Here is a 14,601-nt window from a genome sequence, read left to right as displayed (position 1 = left end):
GAAGTATAAACCTTCACTATGTGCCACGTAGTATTAAATGGGTTAATCCAACGTGAGGGGATCCTACAATCCAAAAAATATTTTGCTGTTACTCAGGCTTGTAACCAAAGAACTGGAATAATTAACTTCCCCTTTGGTTCACAAATACCCTCTTAGGTTTTTGTATTTTTCAAAACACCCCTCGAGATTCTATTTCTTTGACTGTGAACCCTAACAGGAAAATTCATGCAACTTGAATAGCAGCAAAATTTCAATCAATCCACATACATCTCAATAGACAACTTTTAGCTCAAAAGAAACAAGGAAAATTATTCCAACTCCGATTTCTTTTTTCCTGGGGAACTTCATACTCTAAATCAAAGTTATAGTAAAATTATCAAATTTCCATCAAATGGAGAAGAATATGACATTCAAAAAATGACATTCTTTTGTAATTTTAACTACTTTCTCTACAAATCAATAGCTGAAAACCCATTGAACTAACACTCAGAAAGGACTGTTCATCAAAATATTGTATGAAGAACACTCACAACTGACTTGAGAAAGATAAGTAAACTAAAACTTTTGCTCCTCAAGGGGCCTTAAATTCCTCTTGACCATGATGAGCTGCATCATACTGTTTGGTATATACACGATGTCGCCTCTCTCTAGCATAGATTACCCAGAAGATCAAAGACAACATCACTGCAGCAGACACTATCACCAATCCAATATAGACCCATTTACTGTATCTCTGTAGTCCAGGACAGTTCTCCCTAATGATTTGTGTGAATGTATCTCTCACAAAGGTGCAGTCTTGCAGCCCAACCAGGAATGGAGAATAGCGATACAGCCCATAGGTCACATTCACTGCAGCTGCCATTTGGTTATAGATGCTGGGGGTTATACGGCCCTGTGTTGAACAAATCCCATTTGCTGATACCTCACAGACATACTTTTTCCAAACCCGTCTTGCACTATCCAAGTCCACTTCTTCAACTACACATTTCCTATCCATCAAGTTAGGATCAAATGGGTTGCAGAGGAAAGGTATCAAAGGACCAGATTGATTGTAATATACACGAGTAAGGTAGGGAGGGAAGTCTCTGTTAGCTACAATGCCAATGTACTGGTTCACCACATTGATCAATTGGAAAGTAACTTGCTTGCTTTGTAATGAGGATTCTCTGGCTGTTGCATTGTCCACACAAGGGAGAATATTATCCAGAACTGTATGGGCAGTTGGGTTTTGGACCCATTCATCCATTGCAACACAAGTGTCCGCAACAAAACTAGAGTACATAAGGGGGAGATGGATTAGAAGACCCTTCATTATTGCTTGGAGAAGGAGATTTTCCTCAACATAAAACTTAAATATAGATTAGAAACAGTAATTGCAGCATTACATGGACAGTTGTAAATTGATGAAGTATATATGTTGGATTCCAACAGTCCATTTTTCTCTTGTAAGATTCTTCTAGGTTTCTGGTTCACTTCCCCCTTCACACATATTAAAATCAAAGTGAATGTCTATGAGACAGTACATCAATTTGAATTTGGTTGCCTTCCCATAATCACCGGGACTAAAATTGAATGGTAATTGTTATGTAACTATTTATGTCTGCATGAGATGTTGTATTATGTATTATATTATAACATGTAATGTTAAATGTCATGAGATGATGCATTTAAGTACATGTGATATATGTCTAATTTGAACATATGATGTTCAATCCCTCACTTGCTTTGAAATGGAAATTCTTTAGTGGTAGAAGCTCTATGACTTCTTATTGTTGGTGGGCATATAGGTTTCATAGGCTGATTCTTGTAGATGCCAATAGGATAATGAATGGATCAATTTATGTGATGGTCTACATTCATCTCATATGAGATAGGTAATGGACACAACAGTGGGAATCCACTGCCATAGTGGGCATCATCCCACGGTACCTGTGATTCACTTTGAGAAAATAGTTATACACTTGAATTATAAATCAACCAATAGCAATAGGCATGACAGTCAGGTGGCCAAAATATATTAGAAGTCTAGTTTCGATGAGACATGACAAAGAGAATGAGTCCACCTAATCAACATATTCCAAGGATTCATGATAGAATTAAGTTCAAAATGTAAGAATTTTGGCATTTCAATTCACATTTATGTTTTATGAGGGTGGCATATTACAAGAGAAACCATTGATTTAGACTTGCCCACTTGTATTCAATGTTTATGTCATGCAAGCTAATTCTTATTTTCTTGTTTGTTTGTAGATTGTTTATGATGACAAACCCCTCAGCCATTACCACCCTGTTGAATGAAAACCTCCTGATAGGTCCAAACTACTTAGACTGGAAAAGAAATTTAATGTTGGCGCTTAATGCCAAGGTACCAAGGGTCTTCTCTTTTACCCAACTTTGGTAATCTTGAGGAGCAACATGCCTGTGATATGTTCCATAAAATGGATTCTTGGGCCAAAATTTATATCCTTAGTTCTGTCAATATGGCCATCACCAAGTGATGCAATGAGCTGCCAGCAGAAAGGGACACGATGAGAGAGTTGCAAGAGAAATTTGGCAAGTAGAAACATCATGCTCGCCTAGCTATCATCACTACTCTATATACCACTAGAATGTGTGTAAGGATTTTGTTTCTTGATCATATGATAAAGATGAGTAATATGTTTCAAGTATTAGAATCTCTTAGGATGATCTTTGATGCCCAATAAAAGATTGAGGTCATCCTTTGCCTCCTATATATGGTTTGTTCATAGTGCATATGAACAAGGTGGTTTTGAACATTTTTGAGCTCACCATTATGTTGCAAGGGGAAAAGTCCATGCTTAAGAAGCAAAAGACAGCTGCAAAAAAAAACAGAGGTTGGGACTTCTACTTCTATGCGTAAGGGTCAAAAAAGAAGAAAAAATATATTGAAAAGGCTACAAACGGAAATTGTATCTATTGATGCAAATCAGGGCACTAGAAGAGAAATTGTCACCCATACTAGGAGACTCTTAAAAAGAAGCCTATTAATAAAATAAATAAAGGAAGAAAAATATGGCTTGAGACCCTTATCTGATGTACGAGTTTCCTGAGAAATTGTTTTGTCATGGCTCTACAGCTTCAAAAGCTAAAAACCCTCCCTTGTCTCTCCAAGTGAAACTGAATTCTCTCTCTCCTAATTTCATTCAAGAGTTGAACCAGTGAAATATGTCGTATCTCTCAGCTCCTATACTGAGAAAAAACTATAATTCCTTAGAGTTGTTGAGCATATGACACTTAAAGGTCACTATTTCTCCCAACCCATTAGATGGAATCTTGGGATTGAAATCTCTATACTTGCAGATTAGGAGGATCCTTAACTATAATGATATTAGAAGAATAAAATTTAATTTCCACTACACCTAAATCACTTACTGTTAAGTTTATCTCGAATTCTTGACCCGTTTTGAAGATTGACCCGCCCCGACATATTTTGGTGGCAACCCAAATGGGAAGTTTTTTGAGATCTGTGATGGAAGTAGAGGGGTATGGTTTGACCGGATCGACCGCAACCCGATGGGTCGACCCGCAACTTGGAGTATATATAATGTCTGTTGCTTGTTGAGAAAGTCATTGTATTTTGGGGGTTTTTCGAGCTAGGGTTTTAGGGCTAGTTTTCTCACCGCTGCTTGGGTGTAATCTTTCTTCTGCATAGTGAAACATCTTCTTCTTCACCCGAGGACATAGCACACCACCCTGGTGTGTGAACCTCGTTAAACCTCTGTGTCGTGCGGATCTATTGTCTCTTTATTTTTCGTATTTCTTGGTGTTTGATCTAACAAACTAGTATCAGAGCTTTGGGTTACTTCGATCCATGATTTCAACGAAATACGATATTGATAGGTTCCACAGCAATATCAGTTTTAGTTTATGGCAGGTTCGAATGATGGTTGTTCTCATGCAGTAGGGTTTAAAGAAAACCCTATTTGGCAAGGCAAAGAAACTTACAACTATGTTCGATGATGATTGAAATGATTTGAATGATAAAGCTCTTTCAGCTATTCAGTTGTGTCTTTCGAATGATGTTCTACAGGAAGGTCTCTCAGAGAAAACGACTGCAGAGTTATGAGTGAAGTTAGAGAATCTCTACCTCACCAAATCCCTCATCAATAGGTTGAGATTGAAGCAACAATTGTATACCCTTCATATGGGTGAAGGTACTTCTATTAAATCCCACATATCTGAGTTCAATTCTATTGTTACTGATTTGAAAAGGATAAATGTTAAAATAAACGATGAATCTTATAAGCATTTTAGGGATACCATGATTTATGGTAGAGAGAATCTCTATTGAGGATGTCAAAACAAATTTGCAAAGCAAGCAGAAGATAGATATGAGTTGACATCTACCAATAAATCTGATTATGTTGGTTTGGTAGCTAGAGGGAGAACGAATAAAAGGGGTTCAGATGGTGACAAAAAGAAGGCTAGATCAAAATCGAAGCACAAGAATTTGACTGCAATTACTGTAAGAAAAAGGGGCATATTAAATCTGAATGCTATCAGCTTTTAAATAAGCATAAAACAGGTGGTGGTGCTCAAAATCAATAAAAAAGAGATAATTCTGCAGAAACTAGTATTGCTGAAGATGAGAGTGAGTCTGATATGCTTTTGGTGACTGATGACAGAATTAGATCACAGGATGAATGGATTTTTTACTCTGGTTGTTCCTACCATATGTGTCCCAATCGTGAATGGTTCTCCATATACAAATCAGTTCGAAGTGGAGTTGTGTTGATGGGAAATAATGCTTCTTGTAAGACTATTGGAATGGGAACGATTAATATCAAGATATATGATGGCATTGTCAGAACCTTGTCTAATGTCAGGCAAGTCTCTGATTTGAAGAAGAATCTCATCAGTTTAGGCACTCTTGATTCAAATGGGTACAAGTATACAGCTGAAGGTGGAGTCATAAAGATCAACAAGGGTGTTCTCTTGTTGATGAAAGGAATCAAGGTTGACAATTTGTATGTGTTGCAGGGTACTACAGCCACTAGGTCTGTTGCAGCAGCTTCATCATCTATGTCTGAATCAGATGTCATAAATTTATGGCACATGAGGTTAAGCCATATGAGTGAAAGAGGGATGGCATCATTAAATAAAAGGGGCTTGTTGTGTGGTCAAAGTACAAGGGCAATGGAGTTCTATGAGCATTGTGTGTTTAGGAAGTAGAAAATAGTCAGTTTCAGTACTGCTATTCACAGGACCAAGGGAACTTTGGAATACATTCATTCAGACCTATGGGGGCCCTCCAGGGTTGCTTCAAAGGGGGCTGGTGCAAGGTACTTGCTTACTTTCATTGATAATTTCTCTAGGAAGGTTTGGGTCTATTTCTTGAAGCACAAAAATGAAGTATTTGTCACTTTCAAACAGTGGAAGAATTTGCTTGAGAAGCAGACTGGGAAACAAATTAAAAGGTTGAGAACCGATAATGACCTAGAGTTTTGTGAAGGTGGCTTTAATGAGTTCTGTAAAAATGAAGGTATTGCAAGACACCATACAGTTGTTAAAACACTTTAGCAGAACGGAGTGGTAGAGCGTATAAATAGAACCTTGTTAGAAAAGGTGAGGTGTATGTTATCAAATGCAGGATTGGGCAAGGAGTTCTGGGCAGAAGCAGTTAACACAACAACCTTGTTGGTGAATCGATCTCCTTGCACAACTATTGAGTGCAAGACTCCAGAAGAAGTTTGGTCAGGTAAACCTGCAGACTACTCAAATTTAAAAGTATTTGGATGTCTTGCTTATGCACATGTAAATGAAGGGAAGTAGGAACATAGGGAAACAAATTAAAAGGTTGAGAACCGATAATGGCCTAGAGTTTTGTGAAAGTGGTTTTAATGAGTTCTATAAAAATGAAGGTATTGCAAGACACCATACAGTTGTTAAAACACTCTAGCAGAATGGAGTGGCAGAGCGTATGAATAGAACCTTATTAGAAAAGGTGAGGTGTGTGTTATCAAATGCAAGATTGGGCAAAGAGTTCTGGGCAGAAGCAGTTAACACAACAACCTTGTTGGTGAATCGATCTCCTTGCACAACTATTGAGTGCAAGACTCCAGAAGAAGTTTGGTCAGGTAAACCTGCAGACTACTCAAATTTAAAAGTATTTGGATGTCTTGCTTATGCACATGTAAATGAAAGGAAGTCGGAACCTAGGGCTAAAAAATGCATTTTTCTTGGGTATGGATCTTAAGTAAAAGGATACAGGTTATGGTGTCCTGATCTAAAGTCTCAAAAATTTCTTATTAGCAGAGATGTTACTTTTGATGAATATGCTATGTTGCATCCCAAGAAAGAAGCTCTTGTTTATTGTGATGAAGGTCAAGAAAAATCTACAGAGAAGGTGGAGTTTGAAATTGGTGGTTCATGTTCAAACAAAGCACAATCTACTTCAGTTCAGCTGCCTACTTTTACTGCAGGAGATGATGCTCAAAAGAATCAAGAAGAAGAGAGGTATAGCATTGCCTAGGATAGACCAAGGAGGAATATTAGACAACCACATAAGTATGGGTATGCTGAATTTGTTGCTTATGCATTGTCTGTTGTAGATACAATTGAAAATAGTGAGCCTGCAACATATTCTGAATCTATTACTTCAATTGATTCTACAAAATGGTCGATTTCCATGAATGAGGAGATGGAATCTCTTTATAAAAATCAGACTCGGGAGCTTGTCAAGCCAAGAACAGGAAATAAAATTGTTGGTTGCAAATGGGTCTTCAAGAAGAAGGAATCTACCTCAGGTGTTGAAGATGCTAAGTACAAGGCACGTTTGGTTGCAAAGGGCTACAGTCAAGTACAAGGAATTGATTTTAATGATGTTTTCTCACCTGTTGTTAGGTATAGTTCTATTCGTGTCCTACTTGCTTTCGTTGCTATGCATGATTTGGCGTTGGAGCAACTTGATGTGAAAACAACATTCTTACATGGTGAACAAGAAGAACAGATTTATATGCATCAACCTGAAGGGTTTGTTATTGAAGGTAAGGAGGACCATGTATGCTTGTTGAAGAAGTCCCTATATGGTTTGAAACAGTCTCCTAGACAGTGGTATAAAAAGTTTGATTAAGTTATGGCTAGTTTTGGATACTCCAGGTGTCAATATGACTGTTGTGTTTATTTCAGAAAGCTCTCTGATTGGTCATTCATATAGTTGTTGCTTTATGTTGATGATATGTTGATTGCAGCAAAAGATAGGAATGAGGTCAATAGGTTGAAGGAACAATTAAGTTCTGAATTTGAGATGAAAGATTTAGGGGCAGCAAGGAAGATCCTTGGTATGGAGATCAAGAGGGATAGAAAAGCAGGAAAGTTGTGGCCATCTCAACAGAAGTACACTGAGAAGGTATTGAATCATTTTGGCATGAAAGATGCTAAACCTGTAACTACTCCTCTTGCATCTCATGTTAGACTTTCAGTTACTCTATTACCTAAGACAGATGAAGAGGTGGAGTACATGTCACGTGTTCTATACGCTAGTGCAGTTGGCTCCGTTATGTATGCTATGGTTTGCACTCGTCCTGACATTTCACAAGCTGTCAGTGTGGTGAGCAGATATTTGTCATGTCCAGGTGAAGCTTATTGGGAAGCAGTGAAGTGGATACTTAGGTACTTGAAAGGGACCTCTGGTGTTTGTTTGAAATTTGGGAGGAATGGTGATAGTTTATCTCGTTATGTTGATTCAGATTATGCAGGTGATCTTAACAAGAGGAGGTCACTCACAGGCTATGTGTTTACTCTTAGAGGAAGTACAGTTAGTTGGAAAGCTACTTTACAGGCTACAGTTGCATTATCTACTACTGAAGCATAGTATATGGCAGTGACTGAGGCAATTAAAGAAGCTATTTGGCTTAGAGGTTTGTTGGGAGAACTCAACATAGATCATGGGGTAACTATTATCCATTGTGATAGCTAGAGTGATATTCACTTGACTAAAGATCCAATGTATCATGAGAGGACAAAGCACATTGATGTTCGGTATCATTTCATAAAAGAGATAATTGCTTAAGGTAATATTCAAGTGTTGAAGATTGGTATTGAAGACAATCTAGCTGATATGTTGACTAAGCCTTAGTGTGTTGGTAAGTTCGAGCATTGCTTCAACTTACTTGGTGTTTGCCGTGTTTGAGTTCATCCCTTTGGAGGGCTATTGGAGAAGATGAAGATTTTAGCTATTTGTTTATTTGTTGGAGGAGAATTCAAGCCAAGGTGGAGATTTGTTAAGTTTGTCTCAAATTCTTGACCCGTTTTGAAGATTGACCCACTCCGAAATATTTTGCTGGCGACCTGAATGGGAAGTTTTTTGAGATCTGTGATGGAAGCAGAGAGGAATGATTCTATCGGATCGACCGTGACTCGATGGGTCGACCCACGACTTGGAGTATATATAATGTACTGTTGCTTGTTGAGAAAGTCATTGTATTTTAGAGGTTTTTCGAGCTAGGGTTTCAGGGCGAGTTTTCTCGACGCTGCTTGGGTGTAATCTCTCTTCTACATAGTGAAACATCTTTTTCTTTGCCCGAGGACGTAGCATAACACCCTGGTGTGTGAACCTCGTTAAATCTCTATGTCGTGCGGATCTATTGTCTCTTTATTTTTCGTATTTCTTGGTGTTTGATCTAACACTTACAAATACTTAACACAGATGTTTAGAGAAGACAAGTACAAGGTTGATATGAATAGAACAATACAGAATAGAAATCAGCAGAGACTATTCAACCAATGAATTGAAATTCCATTCAATGAGTGATTCGAGGCATACATGTAGAAGAGAAACACAATTTCAGATAAGCTACTTCGAGGGTAGCAACCTCCTAGAGAAAATGGGAGAGGAGAGAAATTAAAGAAACATGATACTGCTTACCCCACTATCAACCTACAATCCTTTTTTATAACAAACCTCTGTTTCTCTCTCCATTCTGCTACGCACACCGCCTAAATTGACACATAGTCATCCAGTGCTTTTGGTTTCGCTCTCACTCGTTCTCCCCTGCGTGGTGCTTGGGTCCCATCCACATCAGCTACTTGCATGGCAGATCCTTGAGCTGACTTGGATTCATAATTCCTTAGAGTTGTTGAGCATATGACACTTAAAGGTAACTATTTCTCCCAACCCATTAGATGGAATCTTGGGATTGAAATCCCTATACTTGCAAATTAGGAGGATCCTTAACTCTAATGATATTAGAAGAATAAAATTTAATTTCCACTACACCTAAATCACTTACAAATACTTAACACAGATGTTTAGAGAAGACAAGTACAAGGTACTATGTTTTTAGGTAGAGAACAAGAAGATACTGCGTTAAGAGAGAGAGAGAGAGAGCTACGTGCCTTGTTTTATAAGGGGAAGAAGCTTGACCAGTAGTCCATTAAATACATTTTCCCATTTTAATTAAAAGGAGTAGTCTGCCACTACTACAACTATAAGAGAAAGATGGACATGTCAGAGCTATGAGGTCTGGCACTATTCCATCCATAAGAGAAAGATGAGCAGGACAGAGCTATAGAAATAAGATCAGTTGATAATCAACTTCAGAAAGCAGAGGCAAGTATTGCAAGATCAGGAGACAAGAAAAAAAAAAAAAAATTCTACCATACAACAACATGATTATCAAACCATCAGAAGATGGCAAGAAATTTCAAGCCTAAGAATCATTCAACTGATTGAACGCTAAAGATCTGGGATCTGAGTGAAGCAGCAAAACAGACACCAAGGAAACTGGTCAAAACCACGTTAAATCATGAAACATGCATATCTAATTCCACATGGAGAAAGATATTGTTGGTGGATCTTTCATATTTCTCTATGGTCAGTTTTAAATCACAAATAGATGTCAAAGACATAGGAAGTTTTAAGGTTATACAGAAACATGAAGCTAAAGTAGGCTTTGGGAAGGGATCTAGCAAGAAAAGGGAATAACTCTATATAAGCGGTCCAAATTCTCTTTATTTCATATGCTTCATGAGGAAAAGCTTTCTTTGACTGGAAACGTCCTTTCATGTCGGGTGTCAATCGGTCAGTCCGGCTCGGTTTCAGTCCGGGTTGAGTCGGTTTCTGTGTGGGAAAGCTGAAACCGAAACCGAAACTGAAACTGAACCAATAAGGAAATTCCAGTTTTGGTTTGGTTTCGGTTTCGGTGCGGTTTGGTTTCGGTTTGTCTTCGGTTTCTTAAATCGATTTGTAACCGGGTTGGTTTTGGTTTTTGGTCCAGTTTGGATTCGACTTTCCATACAAATGTATACAAAACTATGTAAATTTTGATTTTTTTAATGAATTTTGGAGTGTTTCGGTTTCTAACCAGTTTGGTTTCAGTTTCGGTCCGGGTTTTGAGCCGGTTTCAGTTTGGTTTCGGGTTCATCCGGTTTCCGGTGCGGTTCGGTTTGGTTTTGGGGTTGCAATACTCCAAACCGAACCGAACCAATAAGGCCTCGGTTTGGTTCGGTCCGTGTTGCTATCGGTTTGGTCCGGCCGGTTTTACCGGTTCGGTTTAGGAATTGACACCCCTACTTTCATGTGTGGGATATATGTATTGATTTCTTTGGTGCATTGTGGTTTGAGAAGAGCTAGTATTGATATAAATTGTAAAAAGAATCATATGAAAACAATAATAAAGGTACACATTCATCTAATATAATGTAATTAATAAAACTTACTTATGGAACAGTAGAAATACGCCACCTAAAATAAATGTGCCTGCTACAAGAATCCACCCAATAATAACCAATCTGCGACCATTATTGTAAAAGCATCAGGCATGAAGAAATTGAAACAGATAGACCAGGCAAGAACAGATCTGTGGCATAAAAAAGGAATAAGCAAGAGGAAGAGGTTTTACAATATAATCACTCACATGTTCACAATAATCTTCAAGCCAAGAATAGGCAATACTGCAGCAGATAATCAAAATGAAAACATAATTATCACCAACTCCAAAACATCTTTATATTATATAATCAAAAGAAACATGTAACCAAAGAGATAAATAGACTTACAGAAACCAAGGAATGCCAACACCAACATCACAGCTGCCATTAGAATAAGAGTCAAGTCTCCTGCAGTACACGACAGGGGATAATTTGATACTTCAACAAAGCCTAAACTTTATCTGAAACACAGAATCAATTAAATCCTTAGAAGCTTTTATTTACACGATATCCAAAACTCGTAGTATATCATTTGTATTCTGAACAGCCTGACGCGCAAGACTGCCGGTAGAAGCATTAATCATCGCATCAACTTGAACGATCTTGGCTTGTTGATCTGGGGATAGAAAAACATTATCCACCCCCAGTATGCTTTGAAGAGGAAAGATAGTCTGAAACATTCCCAAGGCTATCTACAGTCATATTTGCTTCCATCAAAAGATAATCCACTGTATCCACTGTACTCTTATGAAATCTTCCCTGGCCAGTGTACAAAACTATGGATCTAATTCTGAAACCAACAATGGAATGAAACAAAGATGGAAGAGTCACACAAGATGGATAGACAGACATCAAGCAAAGAATCTGCAGGTAAGAACCCAAAAAAAAAAAAAAAAAGAAGAAGAAGAAGAAGAAGAGGAACATGCATACATTGCAGCAATGGTAAAGAGAATAAGAAATATGAGGGAGAGAGCATAGGCAATTCCAGAATAGCCATAGTGAGGTCGTTGACAACAGAAATGATAAAGACAGATGCAGGACAAACATATCCCAAAGCCCACCAACCATATTATACCAATGATGAACAGAGGAGCAGCAGAAAAACCTAAAGACTGAATTCAAAAGGCAACACTTTAGTGGTTGTGGTCTTGTAGGGTACTAAATTAACAAAAACAACTGAAAAAAAAGGCTAAGCAACCCTAAAATATTTCACGAACCATGAACATAAAGAGAGAGAGAGAGAGAGAGAGAGAGAGAGAGAGAGAGAGAGAGAGAGAGAGAGAGAGAGAGAGAGAGAGACAAATGAAAGGAAAATCCAATTCCAGATGAGATAATCAATTCAGGACTGAAGAAACTCACAGCCCAGTAATGTGTGCTATTATAATTCCATCCACCAGCATAATGCTTGAATCCATTGAGAGGGTCTCTCCTATATGTTCTATGCTCAGCAAATATGAGAAAAGAGGAGTTGGTCGTATCATTTCCCTCAATAACAGACCTCCTCGTCCCCCAAGAAACGAACCCACTACCATATACCTCCTCATCAATGAACCCTGCAAAAGAAAGGAGTGATCAGAGGAGGGAAAAAAAAAGCCCATTTCAGAACAAACCATTTCCCCCCTCAAATTTCCTAGTCCCATACAGATGACAAAAGAGAAACCCTTTTAGAAACTAACAGTAAGATTCAAAGTCATTTAAGAAAGATTACCTAAATCGGATCTCTCTTGAAGACGGTGAGGCTGAGAAATTTCATGAGAGAAAGAGAAGGTGGAAATGAAGACAAGGGTAAGTGAAAAAAGAAGAGCCTGAAATCTGAAACATGACATAATGGCTTCTCCCTTCTTCTACTCTGATTCTGTGATAACTTCTGTTTGTACAGAGGTGGTGAAAATTCATATTTCAATCGACGGAAAGCTTCAGCTTCTCAAACACATTGTAATTTGTAAGAGAGAGAGAGAGAGAGAGAGAGAGAGAGAGAGAGGATTTAAATAGCAAGAGGACAGTAGACAGCTGAGGAAGTTAGTTTTCGGCTTCTGAATATATGGGGACCCTGGACTATAGATTTTGATTTGATTTTACAATATCCCGGGAAAGCGAGATCGTTTTAAATATCGGAATCGGATCGGTTGTATCGTGACGAATTGACGATTCAATGACCGATTCCGAGGTTTGAAACATAAAAAGATTGTCTTGTGTGAAAGTGGATCCCACTACTTTTAAATAGCGGGACCCACTGTGTTTTGTGCCTCAAATCGCGCCTGGAACTTTGCTACTTCGTATGAAATTGGATCCTGTTCACGTGATCATTACTTCTTTTGCTTTTCAATATACCTTTCTTCACTCTTATAAATTATAATCATAGAAAATGGGACAAGTGTTAAATGATAACATGTAGGTCCCATATCTAGGGTAACAACCAGAGAAGAAACATCTGGCAAATGTATGTGTGGGCTCCACAACCTACAGTCAGATTAGGGGTGTCAATCGGTCGGTCCAACTCGGTTTCGGTCCGGGTTGAGTAGGTTTCGATGTGGGAAAGTTGAAACCGAAACCGAACCAATAAGGAAATTCCAATTTCGGTTCGGTTTCAGTTTCGGTGCGGTTTGGTTTCGGTTTGTCTTCGGTTTCTTAAATCGATTTGTAACCGGGTTGGTTTTGATTTTTGGTCTAGTTTGGATTCGACTTTCCATACAAATGTATACAAAACTATGCAAATTTTGATTTTTTTAATGAATATTGGAGTGTTTCGGTTTCTTACCGGTTTGGTTTCGGTTTCGGTCTGGGTTTTGAGCCTGTTTCGATTTGGTTTCTGGTTCATCCGATTTCCGGTGTGGTTCGGTTTGGTTTTGGGGTTGCAATACTCGAAACCGAACCGAACCAATAAGGCTTCGGTTTGGTTCGGTCCGTGTTGTTATCGGTTTGGTCCGATCGGTTTTACCGGTTCGGTTTAGGAATTGACACCCCTAAGTCAGATATACCAAATATATTTTATTCTATGGACTCGTCTCTAATGGTAGCGCAGATGAAGGGGTGCAAGTTTGGTCCTGAAGGCCCGAACCCGTCCTTGGCCTGCCCTAATCCCAAACAAGTATCGACTCAAAAATTTTGGCCCTGAGGGCTGGCCTGACCTTGAAATTTCTGACCTTGAGTAAGGGCCAGGGTCAAGGCGGGTAAGGGTTGATGTCTTTGGTCCCCCCAGCCCCCCTTGAACCCAGTCCTAATTTTTGCCCCTGATGTTGACCCTGGTTGTGACCCTGATGTTAACCCTGAATTTAACCTAATTTCATATGTTGTTTGATATTGAGTCATTGACACCTCAAAACTCCTAATATATCTTCTCACCAATCTCTCTTGCTTTTTTTATTAAAAAAAAATAGAAGATATCTCTTGTTTTTTTTTACCAAGACAAGTAATTTGTAAATTTGTATTTTTTATATTTTGCAGGACATTACATAAATCCTCTGCTCAATATGTCTCACCATTTGTCATCCAACACACCAATAAAGCATAATACAAGTTTAACTATACAAGTTGCATCATCATGCCAAGATGAGGGGTGAGAATAGGAGTACCACTGGTAAAAAATTGAACAAGGTTAATATATACTATATGTAAAGCACAAACAGATTCACACACAATCCAAACTTATTAAGTTGTAACTTGTAGACATAATGTATGGTACGCATTAAGCACAATAGAACATACTAATTTCATAAATGGACTTACATAGATTCATAATTGAATTTACAGCCGAAAGCACTTATAGAGAACCACAAAGATAATATCCATTTTGGTTTAGACGGACTAATGCCCAAATTAAACTTAATACAGCTCAAAAGATAACTCATTTAAAGAAAAGGCAACTCTAAGGCCGTAGATGGACTTACATAGACTCTCAAAGAGAGAGATCTAATATCCCCCCCCCCCACA

The 14,601-nt window shown here is 38.3% G+C and overlaps 1 protein-coding gene across 6 annotated transcripts; it reads right to left on the bottom strand.

The window, feature by feature from the left end:
* Nucleotides 1-289: 289 nt before the first annotated feature.
* LOC122083610 lies at nucleotides 290-12,668 on the bottom strand. Of its 6 annotated transcripts, none has more exons than XM_042651473.1 (7): nucleotides 12,380-12,668; nucleotides 12,031-12,224; nucleotides 11,602-11,783; nucleotides 11,020-11,461; nucleotides 10,878-10,914; nucleotides 10,681-10,752; nucleotides 290-1,271 (listed from the first exon to the last, which is right to left on the bottom strand). In XM_042651473.1, exons 4-7 carry the CDS (start codon nucleotides 11,057-11,059, stop codon nucleotides 572-574), a joined length of 849 nt encoding a protein of 282 aa, XP_042507407.1. In that variant the 5' UTR covers nucleotides 11,060-11,461; nucleotides 11,602-11,783; nucleotides 12,031-12,224; nucleotides 12,380-12,668; the 3' UTR covers nucleotides 290-571. The 6 variants fall into 6 exon arrangements, 5 of the variants coding, with proteins under 5 accessions (XP_042507407.1, XP_042507408.1, XP_042507406.1 ...); XM_042651474.1 differs by lacking the exon at nucleotides 11,602-11,783 and having other exon boundaries at nucleotides 11,020-11,079; nucleotides 11,176-11,461; XR_006141684.1 differs by lacking the exon at nucleotides 11,602-11,783 and adding an exon at nucleotides 1,386-1,479 and having other exon boundaries at nucleotides 1,132-1,271.
* Nucleotides 12,669-14,601: the final 1,933 nt, after the last annotated feature.

Source organism: Macadamia integrifolia, chromosome 7 (assembly GCF_013358625.1).
Source record: "Macadamia integrifolia cultivar HAES 741 chromosome 7, SCU_Mint_v3, whole genome shotgun sequence".
NCBI classification, from domain to species: Eukaryota; Viridiplantae; Streptophyta; class Magnoliopsida; order Proteales; family Proteaceae; genus Macadamia; species Macadamia integrifolia.
This window is presented reverse-complemented; position numbering and strand designations above follow the sequence as displayed.

Coding starts and splice junctions, on each gene's coding strand:
- LOC122083610 (XM_042651473.1), bottom strand. CDS start 11,059: ATGGCAGCTGTGATGTTGGTGTTGGCATTCCTTGGTTTCT. Junction 10,915..11,019: donor GTTGGCATTCCTTGGTTTCT/GTAAGTCTATTT, acceptor TATCTGCTGCAG/TATTGCCTATTCTTGGCTTG. Junction 10,753..10,877: donor TTGAAGATTATTGTGAACAT/GTGAGTGATTAT, acceptor TAATGGTCGCAG/ATTGGTTATTATTGGGTGGA.